The 26454-nt window shown below is 41.1% G+C and overlaps 2 protein-coding genes across 2 annotated transcripts in view; one reads left to right on the top strand and one right to left on the bottom strand.

Moving 5' to 3' along the window:
- HSPA12A (heat shock protein family A (Hsp70) member 12A) overlaps window positions 1-5443 on the top strand; it is a 38089-nt gene extending 32646 nt beyond the window's left edge. The window contains exons 10-12 of the mRNA XM_082285710.1: window positions 101-359; window positions 2002-2105; window positions 3376-5443. Coding sequence (XP_082141836.1) covers window positions 101-359; window positions 2002-2105; window positions 3376-4010 — 998 coding nt within the window. The 3' untranslated portion in view covers window positions 4011-5443. The remainder of the gene's footprint in view (window positions 1-100; window positions 360-2001; window positions 2106-3375) is intronic.
- Window positions 5444-18870: 13427 nt separating this feature from the next.
- Window positions 18871-26454, bottom strand: part of LOC309575510 (inactive pancreatic lipase-related protein 1-like) — a gene marked incomplete at its 3' end in the record, with an annotated part of 14849 nt that continues 7265 nt past the window's right edge. Inside the window, exons 7-14 of the mRNA XM_082285964.1 lie at window positions 25690-25798; window positions 24467-24586; window positions 24119-24238; window positions 22569-22687; window positions 21716-21845; window positions 20626-20737; window positions 20126-20293; window positions 18871-18934 (exon numbers count right to left, since the gene is read on the bottom strand). Of these exons, the coding sequence (XP_082142090.1) occupies window positions 18871-18934; window positions 20126-20293; window positions 20626-20737; window positions 21716-21845; window positions 22569-22687; window positions 24119-24238; window positions 24467-24586; window positions 25690-25798 (942 nt within the window). The remainder of the gene's footprint in view (window positions 18935-20125; window positions 20294-20625; window positions 20738-21715; window positions 21846-22568; window positions 22688-24118; window positions 24239-24466; window positions 24587-25689; window positions 25799-26454) is intronic.

Below are 26454 nucleotides of genomic sequence, written 5' to 3'. Positions count from 1 at the left end.
CTGAGAGGGTTGTTCTGATGTGTACGTGGTCAACTCGAAATGTCGTAAGAATATTAAAGAATATCCAGAATATTAAAGCTGTGTTTTGTCTGTGGTACAGGTGGACCATATGGTTCTCTAGGTGTGGACTACGAGTTTGAAAAGCTCCTGTGTAAAATATTTGGAGAGGATTTCATTGAGCAGTTTAAAATCAAGCGTCCTGCAGCCTGGGTGGATTTGATGATCGCGTTCGAGTCCCGTAAGCGGGCGGCAGCTCCCGACAGGACCAACCCCCTAAACATCACCCTGCCTTTCTCCTTCATTGACTACTACAAGAAGTTCCGAGGTCACAGCGTAGAACATGCCTTGAGGAAAAGCAAGTGAGTAGACAATTGAAACCACATGGATGCAGAATTAACTACTGGTAGCAAAGACAAATAATTAAAATATCCTAATTATATTAGGACTGAAAGGTAACAGTGTAAAAGTGTAATGCAAGGAGGAGAAAATGGGACTGCCTCTAGTGCAGTTTCCAGAATGAAAAGTTCTGATCGATGTCTTGCAAAAGCTTTTCTGTACAAGACTTGCACTTTTCAGGTATTGCTTTCTACAATTTCTGCTAGGCCACCACTGCATCACTTCCTTTTTATATTCGAGTCCCTTGCATGTTAATTAGGAATGTCAGATCAAACACAGGATTTGTTGCCTAGAACCTTAATTTTTAGCTGCCTGGATCCTGGAAAAAATCCAAGATTGGGAGATGTGTAAATATGTTCATGGTTTGAAGGAAGTTATTAACAGTATCAGATCACTGGAGAAAACATATGCTACTACATAAAGCTCTGCAAGGGGAAAGTGTTCAGCTTTTGAAGTGATGGCAGGCTTTTGTTTCTTATAGTATTTAACAAGTTTGATAATTTTCCTGATAGGCAGGGAGACATAATCCCCTCCAGAGATTTTAATTCATGATGTTCAGTATCGAGAAGTCACCCTAAATGATAAGATCATGGACTGCTGTAGAAAAGGAAGTGAGAAGAAAGTAGAAATGGGCATTTTGCATCTTTTGAAGTTATATACTACAGAAAACTTGGAGTTTAATGGTGTAAAAGAGAATGAACAAGAGAACCTGTGAATCTGGAGCAGGAGGCTTGGGACCTGAGAGGGGAAGATTTGGTATTTAGTACCTGTACCTTAATTTTTTAAACTAGCCAGTGTTGAATGTAGTATGCAGGGTGGAACTCCTGCATCTCTTTCAGAAGTTATTGGCAAATGTACAGTAAGCTTAAATGACTTTGAACCCAGCTAAAAGTTGCTTTCTAAATGAGACTGAGGTTCTGAAATCATTAAAAATTTCTGGAAGTAATCCCCCACACAAGGCCATTTCCTTTTTATTAATAGCCTTTATGGTGAATCTTGGGATGCTAAATGCTCCCTTCAAATGAAATGAAATGAATTGGCTAACAGGGTAGAAAGAGTGTAAAGGTTGACATATAATGTGCATGAATGAAAGGGAGATTACTGAGCTATACAGATGTGTATCAGTGATAGAATAGCATAATGCCTGTATTCATTTAATAAATGTTATGCCTCATTAAAAATGCTGTTCTCTCTTCTGCCTCCTGAGGCTTCCCAACTTGCTTGTTTTCCTTGTGTGTTTCCAGTGGCTTTGGCCTGCTACTGCTGTAATCTAAATGTTGCCCTTCTGGGGATGAATCAGTGCTGTTTCAGATGAGCGAGCACTGCATTGACTGCCAGCTGTTTCAGAGAGCAGTTGAGCCTTGCTAATGCTGTGGAAGGCAATCAGGCAAAGAAAACAACAATTAGACAAGCAAAAATAATAATTCTCCCTTCAAGTTTTACATAACTGCAGTTGGTATGGGACTAGGGTGAGCTGGGGCACTTTCTACTAAGGAAAAGGCATGCAGATTCTGTAAACTTATTAATTCATTTATTTAATATCTGGTGGTTGTTTTGCAGCTCAGCTGCAATGCTTTAATGTTCTTTCTCACTGTTCTTTTGCAGTGTGGACTTTGTGAAGTGGTCCTCCCAGGGAATGCTGAGGATGAGCCCAGATGCAATGAATGCTCTTTTCAAACCTACGATTGACCAGATCATTCAGCACCTGAGTATGTATCTGTGTGTGATTCCATTTCTGGCTGAGCTGAAACTGGAGCTTTGCTCACCCAGTTCAACCCAGTAACAACCCTCCTGCTATGCACCAGTTGTGGACAAGGAATTCAGTTCTGAAACTTGCAGCTCTCTACAGATCAGCTAGGCAAATAATAAAAGTAAGGGATGTGTCCTGAGCACATACTCCTACCTAGCTATGAACTGTTTACTGAGTGTGATCCAGTCCTGTTCCTGCCTAAGCTTCAATTACTCTGTGCTTCCAGGGCTGCAGGCATTCAGAAGGCTGACATGCACTGAGAAACCCAGATCCTGCCTTTCTTTTTTTCAGTTTCAGGCAACAACTAAATAATGCCAGAAGTGTAATTCATTTCTCATTATTCCTGGTATTAAGACCTCTGGTTCATTCCTTCCCACTGGAAGGTCACATTTGTTCATGACCATCCAAATCACTGACATCTCTAAAACACAAATGGTAAATGATGCATCATGGTAAAAGTACTTCCAGGCATGGCTTAAACAGCAATGAGTTTATTTGTCCAGTAATGGAAAGTGACATGTGCTTATTAGGAAAGTTACTATTTAAGGTCTTTTCTGGTGGAAGATGAAATTTGTATCAAGTAGAGTACAATGCATGTGGTGAGGAAAGTGTTGCTTTCTACACATAACAAAGCACTGTTTGCAATGGAATATCCAGCTTTGCTCATCACATGTGACGGATTATTAGCTAAATTTCAGAATTTAGTAAGACAACAATTATAGATCAGCTTATATGTGAGCAGGGAGGGAGGCACCTAGGATTGCAACAGTTGTGGTAAGTAACTCAGTTGTTTGAACTACAAGTGAGCTGACAACTGAACTGCATGATTTTCTGGAAAGTAGGAGATGCAGGCTTAAGTTAAGAATGAACATGCGTAAAAATGTAAAGAGGTGTTATTTTGCAGGTCGTATTTGTTGTGGTTAAGATGTTTGGGTCAGAAATAATAAGTGAATTTGAAATGGGGTGATTTATCTGGAATTCAGTAAAGGGTCTGTTTTAAATGCCACTTCAGAAATGTTGTATGCTTTGAGGTAAGTGAATTCATAGTGAAATGTTGTAGAGACTACAGACGTGGGACTGGTGCATGCTGAGGGTGGCAGTGTGGGCACAGATGTGTCAATTTCAGATCATGTGCAGGAAACACTCAGTGCACTCAGACATGGGGATTTTCACTGACTGCCTCATCACAGTGGATTTTTCCTTATTGAATGGTCTCTGTTTCTGTTCAGGTGAAGTGTTTGATAAGCCGGAGGTGACCAATGTGAAGTTTCTGTTCCTGGTGGGCGGCTTCGCTGAATCCCCCTTGCTCCAACAAGCCGTCCAGAGCGCTTTTGGCTCAAGGTGCCGGGTCATCATTCCCCAGGATGTGGGTCTGACCATCCTCAAAGGAGCTGTTCTCTTTGGCCTCGACCCTGCTGTCATCAAGGTGCGGCGTTCCCCTCTCACCTACGGCGTCGGGGTGCTCAACCGCTTTGTGGAGGGGAAGCATCCCCCGGAGAAGCTGCTGGTCAAAGATGGCACGCGCTGGTGCACTGATGTCTTTGACAAATTCATCTCAGCCGACCAGTCTGTAGCCCTGGGAGAGACTGTGACACGCAGTTACACACCTGCCAAGCCTTCTCAGTTAGTAATAGTGATCAATATCTATAGCTCAGAGCAAGACAACGTCAGCTTCATCACCGAGCCTGGCGTGAAGAAGTGCGGCACCCTGCGCTTGGATCTCACGGGAACTGACGCTTCTGTGCCCAGCCGGCGGGAGATCAAAACACTGATGCAGTTTGGGGACACTGAAATCAAAGCCATGGCTGTTGATGTTGCAACCTCTAAAAGTGTCAAAGTTGGTATTGATTTCTTAAATTACTAACAGCCCTTTCCCCCACCACAGCCTGTTTGTGAGACTGATCTTCCACTGTTGCATTTTTTGACTTCCGTCTGTCATGTCATCACCTTGAATTTCAGCAGGCTACATGAGAACAGCTAGTAAGGTGGGGTATGTCGTGTTTGTGCCCTTTGGTGACCAAAGGCTGGATTTTTGAAAGACCCTTAAAAGGTTTTGGGAGCAAAAGTTCCAGAGGTAGTAAAAGTTACCAAGTTACTCAAGCATGCTTAAAGATCTACCTTTATTTAGTAAACACTGATTATTGTTGGATCCTGAAGGTTAGTTAAAAATATACCAAGTTGTAATCTCTTCGCCGCCTTCTTCTTCCTCCTGAGAAAAACTCACTAACCCACGTGGCTGTTGTAGGGTGTGTATCTGTGTGGGATATCTGTTTAAACAGCACCATCCTCTGGCAATGGGAACAAATTAGTAGTTCATAGTATTCTTTTGATTTTGCCCAGTGCTTTCAGAATTTAAAGTGCTGAAAATCAATAACTCAAAGAAATAGGAACTAAATTATTTAAATTCTGAGTAAAGAAAATCCCCAGAAATCCTTGGAATTATATTTAGGAAATAGATATGTGTTTTGGGAGCCTAATATTGATTGCTCCAGTTTGAAAACAGGGCCTTTGTTGTCAAAGCTCTCAGAACAAGCTGTCAGATTAATTAGCTAGCATTACCTTCATTATACTTTGGAAAATAATATTAAGAACAAACCTTTTTCTCTTCCGGGTCTTCTAAATTTATTTTTATTAGTCTCCATCTGAAACCATAGAATCACAGAGTAGCTGAACTTGAAGGGGACATCCATTGACTGTCTGATAAAACCTCTCAGTTCTAAGCAGTATCAATCAGAACAAGTTGCTTTTTCTAATTTTTATTATCTCCAAAATGAAGATCCCTAAACTCCAGGTGACTTACTTGACAACCCTCACTGCAAAAGTTTTTTCTTACCTTTGAAAGGAATTTCTTGAGTTTAAATTCATGTGTGTTGCTTCTTCCTTGCTCCTTCACTAGATACCTCTGGGAAGTCTGGCTGCATCCTCTTTCCTGTCTGCTCTCAGGCACTTGTACACATTCCTAGCATCCCCTGAGCCTCCTTGAGTCCAACAGCCCCAGCTCTCTCAGTCTCACCTCACATGAAAGATCCCCCAATCCCTTCATTGCCTTCATGACCCTTTGTTGGTCTCAGTGCCATTTGTCCGTGTCTCTCTTGTCCTGGGAAGCACAGAACTGGACCTGGCACTCTGGACATGGTCTCACCAGGGCTGAATCAGGGGAATAATCACTTTCCTAGACCTGCTGACAGTGCTCTTCCCAGTGCAGCCCAGGAGGCTGCTGGCATTCCATGTTGCAAGGGCACGTTGCTGGCTCACGCTCAGCCTTGTGTCTGCCACGATGTCAAGGTGCTGTTCTGCTGCCAGGCTGCTTCCCAGACACTTGGTCCACAGCTTCTCCTGGTGCATGGGGTTATTCCTGCCCAGGTTCAGGACTTTGTACTTGCCTTTGCTGAACTTTTTGAGGTTCCTGTTTGCACATTTCTCCAGCCTGCCAATGTCCCTCTGACCCATCTGCTTTATCATGCACTTCCCCAAGTGATTATATTTGTTTTCTTGTTCATTCCTATGTTAAGATTTGAAAGCACAGCTAGATGATGGCTGAAACATTTAAACAATTCAGAAGAGACAAAACATTCGGATCAAAGGTACCATAATGTATTTTTTGTAGCAAACATTTTAGTTGAGTAAAATGTACTGCTGGGTTGAGTTGAATGGCCAATGAAGTGGAAGGTAGAAGCCAATAGAATGAAAGTACAAATAGCATTAAATAAAGCATTCCTTACTGGCAGTGAGCACAGAGCTCTTGACACAGGGGAAATGCACTGATGGCCACTATAGCATCTTGTTTTTTCCAAGTAATAACTTTCTGGAAACGTTTCCTTGAGCGTGCTCACCTGGAAAATTTCTTTTGCACCTAGAATGTTTTTATTTTGCAAAAATGCTACAGGAGGAAAACTTCTGAAACGTACATTCTGTATCTGCCATGAACTGACAACTTCAGATTCAAATTCTAGTCCCACTCCAAATTATCAGACTGGTACCAACCTGCAGAATCACCCTAAAATGCTGACACTTTCCAGAGCATTTATACAGAGCTGCCTGATTACCTGCTGGAATTCATTACATTTTCAAAACTTTGCAATGTTAATCATTAATCTAAACCTTCCTTTTTAAAAAGTTGAGCATGAATTAAATCCATTACTGACACTTTTGGGAAATTAAAGCTTTATCAGTTATTTCATTAATTTATGTTCCAATTTATGTTTCTGTGTTTATCCTGGAGTTTTGCCACAGTAGAGAGCTGCAGAACTGATCCACTGCATTTTGTCATTGAGTTTTCTGTGTCTCCTGCAGAATTCCCTGGTTGAGTGGGAAATGTGTTCTGCATTCAGCTTTAAAATAAATAAATAAATTAAGGACTATGGAGAATGCTAGTCACAGTATCCTGCTGGATACTTTCTATAATTACAAAGTGTGCTTGCTAGCAGTCAATTTCCTGCTAAATTAGCTGCCTGCTAAATGCTTTAAAAGCTAAATACTGGGATTTTTTGTGTGTGTTGCTTTCCATGGTTTACAAACAAGAGAAACTTTAAGATGAGTTATGAACAATATAATTTTATGTATATACAATATTTAAATATTGTACAGAATCTTTCTTTCTACAGTGCTATTTTCTTGTATAAAAATGCACTTTGCCTCTGTTGATTTCATTCAGCTGTTAATTTTAAATAACATAGTTTCTCAATCAGCTTCTGTAATTACAGGCTTTTAAAGATGGTAAGATATGAAATGTGAAAGGCCGATCTTATAATAATAGGAAAGAAATGTTGGTGTGTCAGAGAATACAACATTCTTCCTGCAATGCAAGTCATACCAGCTAAGCACATCACACAAATGCAATAGTCTGTTGCTGGGGTTTTCGTTTCTTTGTTTCAGATGGTGACCATTCCTTCTCCAGCAGTTCTTCATAATAATGGATGAATCCTCCTGTAAAACCAAAAATCAGATTGTAAAATCTGGGTATACAGCTTCTTCACTAGGTTTTGGGTTTTTAAAAAGGATCTTCTCTAGTTTAAAAAACAACAACAACAACAAATGAAAAACTACCTTCCAAAGCCAGGCAACACTCTTGTATTGTAGCTGCAGGTAAGATCCAGTCTCTGTCTACCGTGTCCACCTACCAAAAAACAAAAGTTCTTACAGAAAAATAAGCTTTGCTGTCTTTGCATGCTTTGTTAAGCTGAATCTGTCCAGTTCTGCACAGGTTTGTTTTCAGTGGCCTTAACACAGGATTTGATCTAATAAATGGCTGCCACGCCCTGTCTCCCCTGTGAAGAGGAGGTGACCTGCAAGGTCAGGTGGCCCATGATTTTTGTGCTGTTTCCAGCCTGTCTGCAGGGAAAGCTGCAGGTGGTTTCTGCAGCTCTTCTGAAGCACAGTTCCCTACACAGCAGCGATTCTCTGCCCTCTCTGATTCACCTTTTGTGAGATCCCATCTGGATCCAACCAGGGCCTTGTTGCTGAGATCCCTGTAACTGTAAAATGTGGTTTACATATTTTTGCACTTCCTCCTTCAGTCTGGTGAGAACACTATCAAGCTTATCTTTGCAGAGCACCGAACTACTGAAGAAACTCCCAGCTGTCCTTGTTGCCCTCTTTCAGAATGGAAAATTAGCTTGTCTCTCTAAGGAATTAGAATTGTTGAGTAGAATATTATGCTGTGGTCTATAGACTATAACCCAATTAAACAACTTTACATTGTAAGAGGCATGTGGATGCCCATTTTGATAAAGGATGCTAGGCTGTAAAAGTAATATGAAATTTACTAGGAAATGAGGCGTTCTTAGAACTGTAGTTGTGATACTTTTGCAGGAGATTCCCTGCAGAGCATTTTTTTAGTAGGGGTTTCGGATGACATTGTGCAACTTAATGTTGAAAAGACAACAAGGCCTGCTATCCACAGGGAAAGCAGAAGGTCTTGGCAGGAGTTTTGCTCTAAGCAGACTTGCAAGTTTGGGTCCAAGTTACTGAACTCTGGGCTGAAGTTTTGCAGCTAATTGTGATGGAATGATTAATTGTGCTAGTATATGATGAATGTGCAGTGGTGGTTAGGACAGCTTGCATTGGTATGAGTATACCAATATTAATATACAGGAGTTTTAATGCATTATTATGAGAAGGCTAATTATATATTGCAGAGATTTAATAGCCAAGATAAGCTGCATATTTATGATATGAAGTGGCTTAAGCGGATGAACAGTATAAAAGTTGTTGGGCATAATGTCACACCTGCTTGAAATAGTCTTAAACTATATTATAAAACCAACCATTGTGGTCTTGTTCACCTCTGTGCAAGATAAATTCAGATTTCACTGATACTTGGAGCTGTTCACAACTCGTCTGGATTGTATCTTGAGTGTTCTTGTGTCTTCAGTCATGTCAAATAAAATACCTTAAAACTAATTTCTCTTTTTTGGTGCTACTATTCTTACAAAAATGGCTATAAAAAGAAACCTAATTTATTATGAAAGTGAGACAGGCCAAGTGGTTATGCATGAATTCGGGTGCTCTCCTTCATGTGTGTAACTGAGCAGAAGTGACACCAACCATCTGTACTGCTTTAGTTGTGTCCTCCGAGTGTGCCCAAGGTGGAACTTCACTGCTGCTCATGACTCAACTTCCAGCAAAATTGGTGTAGCTGTCCGAGTAAGGTTTTGTTGGAGTTCAGACAGAAAGACTTTGAGCAATACCCAAAGCAGATCAAGTATTTTCTGTAATGATGCTCTCAGAGAGCCATGAAATCAAATACAAATTTTGATAAAGAGAACTGTAATCTCTTAGGTCTTGTATTATTAAAAGCTGTTTTATTGTTAAAAATGCGTTATCAGGCCAATAAGCTGGCCAATAACCAGGTACATTAGCATGAGAATGTGCCTCTTTATAGATCTAGGGATGTTTAGTAAGGTCCAGCTGCACTGAAAAAACCCTTGCATAACAATTTGTGCAGCATTACATTCTGCTAACAGCTGTAGGCCATGTCCCTCTGAAATTCAGCAGTGTTGGCACAAGCTCTGGAGGTGATTCAGTGGCACAGGTGACCTTGGTCCACGAGGCTGCAAAGATGCAGAGAGTGACCTGAGATGCTTTAGCAGCCACTACAGCCAGCTTCCACCTATTTGCTGCAATGAAGGTGTTTTACAAGTGCTTTATGACTATAATTATAAACACCATCCTAATAGGCTAGGTACTGTATTTAACTTGTAATGAACTTGATTTCACCTAAACATTCAATTAATGTTACTAGTACAATGGGAAATATAATTACAGTCTTCAGAGACACATTAAGAACCAAATTTTACTTTCAGTATTCTACCACATTGCTGAAGATTCCAGTGGGGTTTCATGTGTGTGCATTCAGAATTTGGTCCTTACACTGGGCTTTTCTGAATCTTAAGGCTTTCTCATATGAGTGTTTTTTTATTTAAAGTTACAGCCCCAACTTGAGGGATTTTTTATAAGTTGTTGGTTCTACAAAATCACGTTAAGTCCTTACTGAAGTTTGCAGATTTTGTATTCATGTGAATAGCTATGGAATAAAACCACTTGTAAAAGAACCTCCCTGACAGCAGTGTCCAGCTCTCTGCCTTAGGGACAGTGGATCCAGAGCTCCTTTACTCAGTGCAAGAACTGGTTGATTTTCAAGAGGTGCAGCCTGGATAAAGTGGTGAGAATTGCAGATGCTTTGTGTGTCTGGGATTCAGGCCTGTTATTTGCCAGTCTTGTACTTAACTTTTTTTAGGAATAAATTCTGCTTCATTAATTCTCATTCATGCCTTGCTGTGTTCTAACACACCAAAACATTTTTGTGGTGGAACCAATGCAAAGTCACAATAAGGCACTGAGCTTTTTTCCTGCAAGTTAAGAAGGAAACCACCTTGAATGTGGGTATTCAAAAAAGGAAGGAGTTTCCACCACAGCCTGTGCAGTTCCACAGATGCAAAGAAATTGATCTTTGCAAACCTTTTTCTGCAAACAAGAAATTCTGTACTCTCTCTTTAGTTAACATACAGTTATGTGCTGGCTTTGATTTTAAAGTAATACATATTTTCTCATTTTTCAGGGATTGCAATAATAGGGAAAAGTTTACTAGATGCCATATCCCAGGAGCTCTGGCTTTGTGCCCAGAGCAGAAGTTACTGAATGATGACATGGTGTTCATTACCATGTGATGGCAAAAAAAAATAAGAACTTGGTAGATTGCAGCCACTATGATCCTTCTATCAGTGTCCACATGTGAGCTGACACAGACATGGGGAAATGAAAAATAAATCTAAGCTTACTCGGGGAATATTGTGTGCTGCAGCAGAGCCAAGACGTCAAAGGAGGACGATACCAGACTGAGGGTAAGGAAACAAAGGAATTGGCTGGAGAGATGTGTAACCAGGACCTGATGTGCGTAAACAGAGGCACTGGAGTGCTGCTCCAGCAGTCACAAGATCAGGGATGGTTTCAAAGCAGAGAGTGGTGAGACAGCTGTGATTGCCAGAGTTTGTTAAACCGCAGTAATCTAAGGAGTTAGAAAGGTGACTCTCCCTTTCCTAAGGGCAACAAGGAGTATTTCCTTCCCTTTGAGGAGTAATCTCTGCACCTCTAGTAGGAACTTCCGTCTGCCATCAGCTGATAAGAGCAGACACCAGACTGAACACATCCTCTTCCTTTGTAGTCCAAGGAGCAGCCTCGGTGCTGCCCGGGTGCTTCTCACACACAAACAGCCTGCAGGCTGTGCCCTTGGTAACACACACAAGGCTGCAGGTAATGGATTGCTCTGAAGGTTTATTTTTCATCTAGTGACAATCATAATGGATCTTTTTTCTCCAGCTGGGTCCCCCCACCAAAACTTTGCCTAGATGACTCCTGAAAATGAGTGAAGGAGGTTCACTGTGAGTGGAGCAGAATCCAGCAGGAAAGGTGTTGGCTCTGCATGATGTATGCAGGAGTTGTATCTAAAGGTGTGTTTTTTTCCACAAACAACATTCCAGCATCCTTCTTCACATGATTTGCTCCCTATGTTCTTTGTGTTGGCAGAGGTCTGGGTAGCAGTACTATCTGCAGGGTGATTGTGAACACACAGCCTTGCCCATGAAAAATCCCTTACGCAGTGGGCAGGAGAATAGATTTGTCTACTCAGGAAACAAGGTCAACATTTTAGCCTGATAACTGTGTAAGGCAGCTGAAGAATCAGGTACCATCACTGAGGATGTTCCAAAGCACATCTAAATTTATGTCATAGTTCTTTTGTTTTGTCTTACGGGTGAAACACATGAGATTGAAGATCAAAAAGTGCCACACATTTATCAGGGATGTTACAGGACTGAGGAGATGTTGACAAACTACGCTGATCACATCCAACCGAAGCAATTTTAATTTCTCCCCTTCAGAGTGAAGTAGCTTATAATAATCCAGGTTTTTTCTCTTCTCTGTTCAGATCCATCCAGTGTTTTTGCTGACTGCAACTGCAGCTCTGTCAGAGCCTCACAGGAGATTCATATAGCTGGAAAGGACCTCAGGTATCAGTCATATATCACCTTCTGCTGCAAAGCAATATTAGTTCTGCCTAAACTGCTCCCAATTTTTGTTTAATCTGGTTTTAAAACTTCTGATGCCGAATTGGGGTCACCTGCTGGGCAGTTTATTTGTTTCCTTTTCCTCATCTGTCTGAAGTCTTACATAATGTCAGCTTTGACTCTCTGTGGTTGTCCTACCCCTAGAGAACATGGGAACAATTAATCTCATTCCTGCCCTGACATCTTCTGACATATCTGAGGACCGGTTTCATGCATGCCCTGAATCTGATTATTTAATTAAATCCCAGGTCCTTCAATCATGTTTTATAGACCTGTGATGCTTTTTATGGCTCTGTTGGGAGCTTTGAGGATTAGGCAGTGGATGCTGGTTTCTGGCAGATAAGCATCTTCTTGCTGGGAGGAGATTTGGAAACTGATGCTGATGTTGTTCTGTGTGAACACACGTGAAGGACTCGTGTTGGGAGCATCCCTCTCCAGCACCAATAAACAATGAAATGGGATGTGGGTATTTGAGGCACGTTGTGGTTTTGTCTTTTGCAAACATTGATTAAAGGCCTTCCTCCTTGTGTCTAAGCTGAAAGGTATGTGTTTAAATCTTAGGAGCTTGTGACAGTAGTTAATGTTATAGTGGCTGGGTGTGTTTTGGATAAATGGCACTGATGAGGTAACCACAAGTCATGGTTATGAAGCAGACTGTGAATTTTCCACTCACTTTGCTTTTGGAATTTGCACCATTAAAACATTTTCCTTGAACTCCTGTACTGTGGAAGTTCTGATAAGATACTTGTACTTTGCAGGCCTGAAGTGTGTTGAGCTTTTCAGCTGCATGAAAAGTGCTGTAATGAAAAACTTCAGAGAGGGTGAGAAATCTCTGACTTCATGAATGACTTGAGGGGGAGGTTTTGGCAGAGTACCTTGAGCTTTTTACTCTGAATTTAAAATACGGGAAAATACTCCAACCACAGAAAATTGGGTTCCACTCTGAGTTAAAGATTAATTTAATCTGGTAGTAGTCACCCCTACTTTGGACTAGGTGTCGGCACCTCTGGGTGTCTAAGTGTCCCTTAAACACCCCGTCATTAAAATCTCTGGCTTTTCTCTGTGGCTGCTATGGGACAACCTGACCTTTGGAAAATGAAGATCTAAATGAAGAGTGTCGGAAGACTGTTTTAGACTCAGTTATTTAATAGCTATTTTACTCAAATTGATGGCTGTGGAAGAACCATATGATCTCTTGGGAGATTCCCAATGCTCCATCACCTAAAACTGTGACTGGTGTGATGCCAACAGTGAGTGACAAACCTTGTGCATCACTATTTCCTCTTTGCTTAATCAGTGGAGAAAGCAGAGCTGCTGTAAACAAGAAAACAGCTCACTGTAGGTCAAACTGCATGCAGGATTTGCTTCTTCTGCTTTATTCTACTCCTCCAAAGCTGAAATTAAGCATTTTTTACAGTCTCCATACCCAAAATACCTCACATGAACAAAGAAGATTATGGGACTGGTATGAGCATCTTGGTGTACCCAGAAAACCCTAAAAGATCTGCCCTGTAGATGAGCAGTCCTGGTTGGGAGCACCAGAACAACTGGGCCAGTTTTGGATACTAAAGCAAAGCAAAAGCAACTGGAGAAACTCCTCAAATTTATTGAACCTTCTGGGGGCTTTTTGTGTGTGAAGTTATATTCATCTTCCCAGAGTACTATTAGCATATTCACCTACATTTAAATAATTAATTTCCTTGTTATACGCCAACTCTTAATTTTTTGTTCTTTCAGAATTATTGAAATCTGTGACAAGAGGTAGTGATACGAGGAAATGCTTGGTTTCTGGTTTATTAATCAATTCCATAATATCTCCTTCTTCACAATTGCTTTATTTAATAGCACCAATTTCTGCTTTCAGGCCTTGACTTCCCTGTTAAGCTTTTAAGTTTCAGAATTTTTTTTAATCTTTTAACCTTTATCCCTTTGATTTTTTTTTTTCTCAGCCTATAATTTATTATACAGTCTCCTGTCAGAGGAGGAGGTAGACTAGGTGATTTTTACTGTATTGCAAATTATAATTATTATAGTTATTTGCATTAGTAATGGATTCATTCTTATCACTGAAAACAATTCCATTATCTGATCAGACAGTTATCTTCACACTGTCCGTGATCATATACTTTCATTAGGCACCTCTTTCTCTGTGGGTCAAAAGGAGAATTATTCTTTGGTGCAGTCACTCTGCTCTCCACTTTGAACATTTTCCCTGGTTAAAAAGAAGTTTTCATTACCTTACAAGGGTCCTATGCAATAAAATAAGCTTCTTTCTGCTGCTGTGTTGCCATCCCTTCAGAGCCAGCAAGGGAAGGCACATGAGCAATGTCCCCTCTGTCACAGCCACTGGGAGAGGGTTCCTAATTCAGGTTCCGTGGGAGGGAATGAGAGGCTGATTTTCATGACCCAGCAAAGGTATTTTGGCTCCTTTTGGAGTTAAAGCAAAGGCTTGAGGATCTACAGTCTGTCCTTAAGGAAGGGAAGAAGCCTCCTTTGCCAAGCCCTCCCTGCGTTCTGTGGGAGGTGGGTGATGGCAGAGGGAGGGTGCAGAGGGGCAAACACATTCTCTGTGACTCCCCACTGAATTTGCTGTGCCTCTGCAGGGCTGTAAAATGGTCAGATGCACTGATTTCTAACTTGCAAGCAAGGGGGAAATTGGAAAGGTTGCAAAGAGATGTGAGGTCAGGTCACACAATCCCCCGAGGGACTGAGAGCACCTTGGTGAGAGATGAGGGTGGTGGAGAACTCTTGCACACTTCCCTCCAGATGAATTTCCCCCCCCCCCCCCATCAAATGAGAGATGGCTGGTGTTTGGGTAAAGAATTAAAGACAATGCAGAAAAGGTTGTCAATCTAAACCAAGAATTTGTTTAAATTTATTTTTGAGCAGCTTCTGTGGTAGTTTCTGTAGCCTGACCTGGGCTGTAGCCCAAGAGAGAATGCTTCTTGTTGGGAGAAGGAAGGGGTGGCTTCTGCTCTTCCATCACCTCAGGCAGGACATACACAAGCTTATCCCATGTTTTGCATCCCATATAGCTAAGGTGATGACTGTATCTCTTCCTCTTCCATGAAGAACCTCTTCGGAGCGAGAAATGGTACTGCACCCAGGAGAGGCCTCACTTTCCAAAGAGGATAATCAAGACTCCCAGGGAATCCATCCTCTGAAACTGCACACCCCAAGCTGAGGCACCCATGCCACCAGTAATGTTCATTGCTGTTGTTTTTCACAAGGAAGTGAGACTTAGGTTATATAAATTACACGCTAAATTACAATAATGTGAATTATTATCTGAACAAATGCATTACTGTGGAGGTTTAGATCCCTTTTTTTCCCCCCCCTTCACCTCCCTAATTGGTTAGATGTGAAGCCATTATCTACTTAATGCAATTAAAGGTAATATTTTTCATAGGATAAACACACAACAATAATTCCATGGGCCAGAGCACAAAGAGGGATTTGAATGCAACTTTTGTCTTTGGGTCTCACAAAATATAGGTCACCAAAGTGATAGCAAGTGCAGTAGCCACCCAGTTGTTAGGGTGAAATTGAACACAACATTTAGACTAATTTAAAGAGTGCTTTTCTTCTTGTTTCTGTTTGTCTGCAAGCACAGTTCAGAAGTAAGTGTCACATAGGGCACTATTAGTATTTTTTCATTTAGAGCTGTGGAGCATCACATCAACCCTCTCCTTTCTTCCTCTGCTGATCTGTTTAGACCAATTAAAAATGGGGATACATTTCACCTTTTTCTTGTCTTCAACTTTCAGGAAAAAAATGGGTGTCTGAACTTATTATATAATTTCTTTGGAAAAATATGGTATTTTCTTCAAGTGAATATCTCTTTTGTCAAAGAAACTGGTTTTTTGTCAAAAAAACAATTTATATCAGCAACAAGATGTTAGCAAATTTAACCTTGTTTTTCCACACTTTAATACAACCACATGTAGTATATATTTCTGAAGGATGAGAGTGGGGCAAAACAGTTTGGGATTTACATTCCAATCAAAAAAAAACAGCCTTCAAGGCATAACATCATAAAATGCCTATTTGCAACCTCTGAGGACACATCCCAGGAAGGTATGGAACTAAATACACAGCTGTAACAGTGTCAGCTGGGGCTAGGTGATGAAAGCTCCAATATGACAAACTAGATTAAAAAAACCCTCAAGAGATTTGGGAAGGAGAATTCATCAATGCCAAATTAAGATATGCTGAAATATTTCTTGAAAGATAGAACCTCATTATGCTACTGATTTATGGAGCAAAGTAATGACTGTGGACAGCATTGTCTAAAGACAACAATGAGCACTGCTATATCTCAGTAATAATTAGAGTCACATGAAATCTTCGATTTTTATGTTTTTTTCTCTAATTCTAAGACAATTTGTAATAAAGGGGAAAAGTGCATCGCACACAGTAATCTAAAATGTAATGGAAATACGTGGCCCAAGTTGTTCCCATATTTAAAATATTTAAAATTCTTCTTGCAATGCTGCCCACCAACAAAATAATAGTAATTTCTGGCAGGAATTATAAAACCTAAACTACAGCACAAAGCGTTTTTCACCAAATTACTCACTCTATATCCACAATTACTGCCCATTTTTTTTGCTTATGCTGATAACAAAAGATACATTTTAAGATCCTCGCTGTGCTACTCTTCCTTTAATAAATAAAGTGAGCTTTTCAAAACGATGCAGATAAAAATCAAAACGTTTCTACATTTAAGGATGCAATCAAAGACCTGCCATGAATGGAGTGATATTAAAGTTGAAAAAAAAAAAAATAATCAATTTGCTGTGTATTTTTGAACATGGTTTGTCACAAATAGCGTTCCCAATAGATAAGAATGATTATATGGTAAAGAGCGTAATTTATATATCTCAAGCATTCTGCTTTTGTCACCACCATCGTTAAGGAATTTGACACGTTTGCAGGAGAACAATATATGTCAACTGAAATATATACCAATTAGCCCTAAATGGGACACTGAAATGAATGATGCATGTGCATGCTATACTTACAAGTAATAACATGTGGTTTAAAGTCGCTCGCGTTTTCAAACAAGAAATCTTTTTATGTTGTCATTTAAAAAATCTAATATTTCAAAAGGTCAGGAATAAATAGCACCATTAGCATTAAGAGCTAGCTAAAGGGAAAGTAATTTGTTGTTCATTTAACGTTGCACTTTATGTAATAGCTTTGTAAAGTGTTTGGGAGGGGGGGAGAGATTTTACTCTGCTAAAATAAGATGACGGCAGCTCCAGTTCATTATTAAAAGGAGATTTTTTATTATGCTATTGTCAACTTTAACGTCTTGATTCTGTTAGGTGTTTGTTAAAATTACATGGGCTGCTGAAGTGGCTATGGCAAAGGATAATGCTGAGAATATCGTAACTGTCAAAACAATTGTGTAGGCAAGAATCTGCTTATTCCAAGGTAATGGAACAAAAGACAAAGGAGAAACTCTTCTGCAGTGTTAGGAAGTTAATAACCCTGTTGAGATTTCCTCAGCAGGAGGCACCGAGATCAGGACACCAAATCCGAGGAGAGACAAACAGGGAAGGCAGAAGGAAGCAGGGGATGCCAAAGGGATGTGGGGTACATGAAAACCCAGCATCTGATGCCAGCTCCCATGTCTATAGCTATGCATAAACCCACAACTATTTATCTCCCTGGAGAGGGTTTGTGTGTTCCTCCAAGGACTGGAGGAAGTGTGAAAGCCTCTATTCCTGTGGCTGGATCCTCTTCCTCCTGCCCAACTGAGGTCATGCAGCCATGGAAAGCCAAGGAAGACTTTGCAGGAGCAACCCAGAGCTGGACTTACCACAGCCTGATGCAGGACAAAGAACTCCAATCCTTGAATTTATTAGGCCTGATTGTCTTATTCTACCACTGTAAGACTGACCACATTTGGGAAAAACTGGAGACAAAAAAGGTGTCGGCTTGTAAGTGTCCTTCTGGACAGCATAGGCTGGGAAGAAAACACACAGAGAGCTCTGCTGTGAGCTTGCTGCACTTGCTACTGCCTGAGGAGCTGCACAGGGAGAGAAGGAATGTAACAGGGGGAATACTCGAGGAATTCAGCAAATTCAACCAGCCTGGTGTCAAATGTTTCCAGAGGTGGGACACCTACCACCTCTCAGGGCAACCTGTGCCAGTTTTACCACTCCTATAATAAAGAACCTCTTCCATACATCTAATCTAAATCAAATAGTGCCTTTTAATCTGGGCAAGAAGCAAAAGTGCAATTTAGAAGGTTTTTAAACATAGAAGCAAGCCTGCATGTCTCTGACTAAAACTGAAATTGCTGGAGGATATTCCCTTCAGTTGTGTTAAAGCAAGGAACAGTTTGGCTTTTATGTAAAGAACTTATTTCAGCCCAGAGCATACCCACAGGTTGATAATCTTCAGTGCTGATGTTTCTTCTTCTATTATTTACATCCCCCCTCTCCCTCCCATCACCCTGTGAGAGCTGGCAGAATGCACTCAATTTAAAAAAAAGAACAAAACAATACTGCTTTTTTTTTTTACTAGAAAAGTAGTGCTCCAACACAAAATAAGTTGCTTTCCACCTCCACCACTGCAGGGAGAATCTAAAGCCTTGCTGAGGGGTTGATGTCCTTCAGGACAGGGTGTTCTGGGAGAGGAAAGGTCACCCAGAGAGACATAAAGAGCAGAGTGCTTCAGTCTGGGGAACCTCAGGAGAAACTGAGAAAAGGTCCCCAGGAACAGTAGGTCTGTGTAGCAGTAGATCCCCAGCACTTCTGTGAGGTTTTATCAGTGAGGATGAGCTTCCTCTGGCAGCAGAGGAGACACAGCCCCCTTGTCCAGCAGAATGCTGAGGGGGATGAGGCAGGATTACATGGGGACAGAAATGAATTTGTTTCTGTTACCTGCCCCCTTTCCTCTTGCTTGAAGTTATTTTGAATCAGGCTGAAAGCAGGGGAATTCTTCAACAGGTTTTGGCACATTCACTCCTCAAGCTACTCTAAAAATTCTGTCTATAGAGAGGTATCCACAGACTTAACCTCTGCCTCCCAAACCAGCAAAAACCCACCCAAAACAACACACACCACCAGTCTTACAGCTGCAGACTGCAGTGTTTTAGGTATGAGTAGCTTTTATTGGTAGCAAGGATTTGGGCATCCAAAGATGCTGTTAGCAAGCAGTCAGAGTCTGCAGAACATCCTCTCTCACAGTCTCAGAACCACAGAAACGGTACCTGAGGATAAAACAAATGCAAGCACCTTGAGCTGTCAGCAGTTGTTGAAATTACACAAGTGGATTTATTTTGATGTTAACCTGATTTGTCATTTGACACAACTGAACAGAGCAAACTCTGAGCTTCTAAATTTGAAATATTGCTGCTGGGGAAATCATTGATGGCCTGTATTTGTTCTGCTTCATTGCCTGCTTTACTTTAATTTTACAGTTTTTGGGGTTTTTCCCAGGTTTTGTGCTACCATCTCTATACAGATGGCCACAACTACTTGTGCAAAGGCCACAAGTCAGTAGAAGGGCGAGTCCCTTTTTACAGGAATGTCAGCAATGTGCTTTGGCATTAGAAACTACAACCAGACTTAGGAGCTGTGCTTTAAGTTTCAAGTGGTGCTGGGCTGTGACCATTTCACTTTGCTTGAAACTGTTTCCACCTCCCATTTTGTCTTTTAAGTGCTGGAATTTTAACTGTGCCTTTGTAGTTAGGTCTAAAATTTACACTGTAGCTCCTTTTCTAGATACCAAATAATGGTGCGGATAAAATAAAATAACTGATCAAGAAAATGAAGGAATTAATATTTAAAAGTCCAGGCAAATTAGTAAAACTGGATCTTGCTGCTGTAATCTGAACATCCAAGCCATATTTTACAAAGTCTAGAGAAATCAATTTTAGCCTTTTTCCCTCAGCTTTATACGTAGCCTTTCAGTGCAGGCTCCAGGTGTTAGTGCTCCTCATTGGAAGGCTGGTTTATTATCAGAATCCTCTTTAGTCAATCATGACAACAGGGGTCATCAATATCAGTGGAATACTTTGCTGGTTCCAGCTGATGGCAAACCAGACCCACAAATAGTCTGTTTTTGTGGACTGTGGGAGCTTGGCAAGAGTGATGCTGACAATCCAAGCCAGCATTAATTTTTCTCACCCAAGGGGTTATACAGAAAGTTTGCTCTTCTAAAGCCTGGAAAGATTTTCACTTTTTCTTTGAGGTTATTTAAGGCAAAGGGTTGAAGTAGTAGTGAGATGAACTATGGATGAACAGTGTCTTGAAAGGAAGGAAAGAAAAGGTTTTCTTGAGGATCTTTTCCTTTTAATGCCTTAAATAGCTTTTCTTGTGAAAAGGCTTCCACTCCACTTTTAATTTTGCCACCTATGTTCTCAAGTAACTTTCAAGATTTTCACAATGAATATACTTACTCTGTTCTATTTTGTCCAACTTCTACTGTGATAGTTGCAGCTCCCAGTTTAGGAAAAGTTGGGTTTATCCAGTTGTTGTTCCAGAGAAATTTAACCTTGGTAACTTTTCCTACATTAACTTCTGCATCAATATAAGCTGTGTAAGTGTTGTCTGGTTTGAGGGTACCCCTGTGAAAAACAGCATTTTATGGATGTGAGGCATGGCAGCATTTACTGTTAGTTACCAGTCCTGTCAAAGGCTCTGCTGTGGTGGCAAGAGGGTAGAAATTCAGCAGAGAGACACTGTTTATCTTATTCTACCGTTGCAACACTATTGCCAGATTTCTGATGAAATTCATCCCAAATCGCTATTTTTCAGAGGCAGCAAAGGCAGGTGGGCCTGATCTACTGCCTTTTTGTTTCTCTCTTCATAAGATCAATTTAAACAGAATTATTTGCTACAAACACAAGTTAAGGGTTCTAGAAGAAAAAATTTCCTTTCTGTTGAATTTTTGACTTACTTGGTGATCTGGTACTGCCTTGTGTTCCCACCACTGCCATACAGGGCAACATTTACATATCCTTTTACTTTGCTCTTTCCAGAGAGGGTCACGGTTACTTTGTACCTCCAAACTACACAGAAGAAATGCAATGACTTAGATTGTACCCAGGGAGAAACAGTCTCTAAAATACCAGATGCTAGGGGTTTTTATTTTTCCTGTCTGTACAGGTTAGTTGAGAGCAGAAGATACAAAACATCAGTGAATCAAATCTGTCAATATGTCCTAATGAGATCAACATGAGAAATGGAAGACATTTGTGTTACTTTCTGGGAGAGAAAAAAGAGAAAACTAGTCCATGCCATGGTAAACACGATATAAATCTCAGCATTTTGACCATTAAGGTTTTCATACACAGTGAAGCTGGAAATAAGGGGGTGTTAGGGATAAATAAGGATACATACAGAATCTAAGCAGCATGAAAAAGTCCTGAAGCTCCAGGAAAATAATTTTTGTGGGTGGGAACTTCCTTTTAGTGTGCAATTAGCAAAAGGAGCTCAAGAAGATTCGGATTTGTGTTTACAAAGGCCACTTAAGCACTGTGTTGTGAGAGCTGGTGTTTAGGATAACTGAGGTTGTAAAGGAGGTTGTCTTGTCCATCCAGTTCAGAAACCAGGCCAGCTGTGACCAGCTTGTTCTTGGCCTTTGTCGAATGGAGTTTTTGGCATCTCCAATGATGGAGATTTCCCAGCTTCCCTGGGCCCCTCTTCTTGCATTTAGCCACTGCCTTTGTGGCTGTGATTCTCATACTGCTAAACAAGAATTTCCCTTGCTGCAACTTCTGTGCATTGTCTCTCCTCCCTTCTCCTTGCACCTTGCAATCCACTAAACATCTCAGTAACCTCCACTAGACTCTAGAGTTTGTCACCAACTTTCTTGTACTGTAGGGGCCCAAACTGGCATTAGTGGTGGAGCAAAAGAGCAAAAAGTGTGAAGAACTGAAGAGACACTGCACTGTGATGAGATCTGTTCATCTGCTAAAGTTAATTGCTCAACAGGAAAATAAAATTTTTACGAAGAGTATGTAGCAATGGAAGCATTCAAAACTCACGAGGAAAATCCCTGGCCTCTCCAGTGTTCAGGTAAAGTTTCAGGAAATCTGATTTAATTTTGTCCTTGAATTTGTCTGCGTAGTGACCCATATTTGGGCATCCCTCTTCTGGGCATGGGAAACAGTTTCCCTAGTGAAAACAAAGATATCTATTGATAACATTATCCAGTCAGCTAAGGAAAAGAAAAAAAATTAGTCAATGGGTTTATTTTTAATATACCCACATCTGGCCCTGTACCACAGCAAGAAATTCTGAGTAACCCTTGCCATAACTTGAGAAAGGTCACAGAAGTGACCCAACTCTTAAGAGTGTAGCTCCCTGTGTGCTGGTGTGGGACAAGGAAGGACTTTCTGACCTTGGCCCAAAAAACACTGCTCTGTCCCTGGGGCCATCTTCAGTCACCAAAGTGCTTTGATCACAGACTGACCCCATCAGGTTATGGCGTGTTATTTTATTTCTTGTTGCTTCAAAAATCAGGAACTTAAGTTGTGCTTGAAAGCTCACCAGAGGGCTCCTTACTCTTTGATAAAGACATTTGGCCCTTACAGGGACAGTCTCTCCTCCTCACCTCTTCCCCACCTGAATGCAGCAGAGGAGTCTGGGGAAGCCACGATAACCACAGTAATGCCTCAGGGCTGCCACACCAGCACAGAGCCAGGGCTCTCCCTGGCTGTTATTGCCTTTTCCTACCTTGACCCATGCCATCTGCACAAGCTTGGCACTTCAGGGTGTCTGACACTTATAGATGCACTCACTGGGTGCGAGCTAGCATAAATAAATTGACTTTCAGATGCATAGGTAAGGGCCACTGTTTTCAATAGTGTCCATCCCGAAGCTCTGAGAAATACTTACTGATTGAAAAAGATCATATGAAGCACAAGGATAGCCTAAAAACCCGTCAGGGTAGATGATACTGTCCGAGTAATACTTGTAACTCCGCAAGTGATTGCAAGCCACGAAGTCCCGAGTTCCTGTGAAAAGATGCCAGGTTAGTTCTTCTTTTCTGTTACCATTCAAGGAAAGAAACCCATGTCATTGAGATGCATCATTCCTCCTCCAAATCCCGTCACAATTCTTGGAGTATCAAACATGAGGTTGGAACCGTACTTGCTTCTGATGCACTCATGCCCTAAGGAATGTCACTGGCTCAACAGGTATAAAATGCAAACTTGAAATGCTTTGTGGAGACCAACTGTGCAGCTCAGCCCAGCCCCTGCCCCTCAAAAAACACTTATTCAAGCAATCTGACCGAGTTTAACAATAGAAACGAGAGCTGCCTGAAGCAGGTCTTTTGTAGGCAACAGTTTCATTACCATAACAAAAGGAAACCAAATGAAAAGTATTTAACAGTGAACTTCCTAGGGCAGTGCTGATTTGCTCCAGCTGAGGGCTTCAAAACAAAATTATTATTATTTGGGGGGTGCTTAAGAAAGGGAGACTCTTAAAATTAAAATAATGAATATATTATTTTCCTTTGTGTTGCCTGTATTTTCCTGACTTTAGGTTAAAAAGAAGACCATATACAACGCCGTTATTTCTTTGTGCTTTAATTCCCCATTATTGATAACAAGTTTATTCTATCAAAAAAAAAAAGGGGGGGGGGGGTTGGGGAGAATGAAAAAGTAATGTCTCCAGCTGCACTGAATAAAACCTGGAGTAAAAGGCTAGTTATCACAAATCAGTTAATGGATTCCCAGAGTTAAATTGTTTGCAGTAGTGTAAGAAAGAGCTCAGATAATGTACTGAAAAATCTCCACAGCAGAAATCTTCGGGGTTTTTTCTTTATCTTTTTTTAATTTTATGTGCAATTTAATTTTAGAAAGACGCATAGGAATTCTCTGATACTTTGAGATTTTGTTAGAACCACGTAAAACAACAAAGAACAGTGTATCTGAGTAACTGCGTGCCAATCTTTTTTTAGCTGCCTAAAAATAGGCACAATGACATCACTTCAATGCAACTCAGATTGTAATCGTAACTTAACAAGGAATTGAATTAATTGCTCTATCTCAGAAGAATTTCAGCTGAAGACACTCTCAGAGGAGTAGCTGTGAACATCTTTGCCCAATTCCACCAGTGCTGCTGCTGGGCGATCAGGCACAAAACACAATGTGTTGTTACAGACCCTTCAAAATCTTTTGGCACAGCTCCAGCAACTTTTGTCTCTGCTATTAGATCCTTTGGAGGAAACACATTTTCCAGCGGCAAACCCTTGTCTTGTTTATTTTTTAATAAGCTCTGGCAAAGTGGTGTGCTTTGAGCATATTAATAGTTTCACTGCAGTCTGCAGCTGCCGTTGCTGGTGGATACACCAAAAGCTGATGTAAAACACCTGAATTAAGAAAAGATAAGTGGCTACACCTTGAATTCCCCTGAATTCGTAATGCAAACAACACACTTACCTTCCCAGATGCCATCGAGATCTACGATCTGAGAAACAGGGTTCTTCTCACACCCAGGCATCTGCTCTCCTCCGTTTGGAAAAAAATCAATGTGTCCTATGGCTGACCTTATGCCAAAACCTGAAGCATTTGAAACAGGGGTAAGCATGTTTTAAATTAATGTTGTCTCATACCTGTAGCTACTGGCTTAAAGTCTGTCTGTGCAAGGTGTTTTAGGACAGGAGCTGTTGGTGACTAAAGTGGTGTATTTGTTCTGTGTCTGTGACACAGCACAACAGCCTTGGTGGACAACCAGAACACTTAAGGGCATAAATAATTCATATCAGTACTGTAGAGCTCCATACTCACCTAAGTTAGGGATTGTGGGAGCTGAGTCTGTGTGGATAATGTCAACAAAGTCTGCATCAGATTTATCCAGTCTGACTTCAGTTGGGGTGCCTTGGAAATAAGGTTGTGCAGGGTCCAGTCCTGAGAGAAAAAGAGTAGTGTTATGTATTAAATAAAAAATAAAGAGATGTAGCTGTAGAGTCATTTTACATGGCACTGATTGATTACATATAATGAATACCACTTAATATAGTTGCCTATGGTTCCTTATATCTAAGTATCACAGGCATTAATAAAATGAGGATGTGTGCTCTCTCTTACCAAGTGGCTTTTCTCCCAGGAAGTCACCTGCAAGAAGCTTATTAAATTTTACTGCTTTACATACTTACAGCAATATTGAATCCTAACACTTGGAATTAACTTTTTTTTTTAATTGAACTTCTCTTTAATAAAATTGCTTGAACTGAGGTTACTGTGTCTGCATCCCAAGTAACTGATCCATCTGCATGGTTTCTAGAGTCCCTTGCTTGAGAGTCCTCAAAGAGGAATTTCTGCTGATAGCACCCCACCTACTTGAAGGTGTTGAAACCTGCCCATCTACTTCTGGCTCCAGTCAGATTTTGGGAAAAACATTTGGTTTTGAAGCAACAAACTTTTCTTTTGAACCTAGCAGAAAATTGAATTAATTTGCTTCCCATTGCTCCAGCAATTTCAGGTGCTTGTAAAGTCTTGCAAATGGCACAATTTTTGCTACCTTATACTTGCATCTCTTCTTGTCCCTGGGCAGCACATTTTGGGTTTGCTTTTAAACTAAATTGTGTAGACTATTAATCCAAGGTTCACCAAGCCTGAAATCCCTGAGGAAAAGTAACAACTGAAAAGGGTTGTGTTAATAATATCCAGAATTGTCTTTTATGCATGAAAGGCCACTCTGCTTAATGCACAATGCCCTTGGCATTGCCTGTGTGATAAATAAGGAGACCAAACCCACGGCTTTAACCTCTGGAAGTGCTGAACATGTTGAAAAATCCCTTTGCTGTGTAACACACGTGCAAACAAAATAATCATCACACTTTTCCTGCACTTCCCGCAGCCCTGCTCCTCGGGGCACTGTGTGAAGGGGCTGAGTTCTGCAATATTCCAATTACCCCTGAGTACACTGCAGCCCACATAAATGCAATCATAAAGTGAGTAGCAGCATTTTGTTTGGTGGCTTTAGTGCGAGTGTGGCTGCAGTCACTGACCAGTTATTCTTCCAATGCCCGGGCGCCTCCGGCCGGCCTCGCCAGCAGCGTGTGCTCCCAGGCTGTGGCCAATGATGTGAACATCAGCTGGAGAGTATCCATATTCATCCTGCCAAAACAACAATAAATAAACATTGCCATGTCTGTTTGCATCAGCAACAGGGAAGACTTAAAAGGGGGTGAAAATCTATTTTCAGTTTGCCTGCTGACTCAGGAGCTTCTACAGGATTTCAGCGTCTGTCTGCAGGTTACTTCTGTAACTTCAACACATTTCCCAAACCTCCTTATTCAGCTGCTGCCCTTGCTTGGAGGTTGTTATAAGTCCAGAGAGCTTTGTCAAGAGTCCTGAGAGGCTTTGTATCCTTGCAGAGGGCCCCTTAAGGGTCACAGAATGCTTGTCTGGCTTGCAAGAGTCAGCCAGGCAGGAATTCTTATTTACACCTGGCAGGTTAAGCACCATGCACAGCTGGGGAGGGCTGAGAGGAGAGATGCCTTCAGCCTTTTTGGACAGGAATTCAGTAGCTGCAATGCAGATGTGGAGAGGGAGAGGTGGGTCAGAGCACTGCTATAACCACCACACTCTCTGGTTTTAGTTATAGTCCTTTTATGGGAAATGTGGGTTGAAAGTAATTAGATTAAGAGAAGGCTTCAAGCAAAGCTTCACTTCCCATGTGAAGGCTGCAAAAGGGGGCACGTGGCACCTCCTGTAGGTTTGGGCATTGTCCACCCTGGCTTTCCCTGGGGCAGCTGGTGGATCCTGCTTGT

Source organism: Coloeus monedula (genome assembly GCF_965178545.1).
Source record: "Coloeus monedula genome assembly, chromosome: 8".
Taxonomy (NCBI): domain Eukaryota; kingdom Metazoa; phylum Chordata; class Aves; order Passeriformes; family Corvidae; genus Coloeus; species Coloeus monedula.
This window is presented reverse-complemented; position numbering and strand designations above follow the sequence as displayed.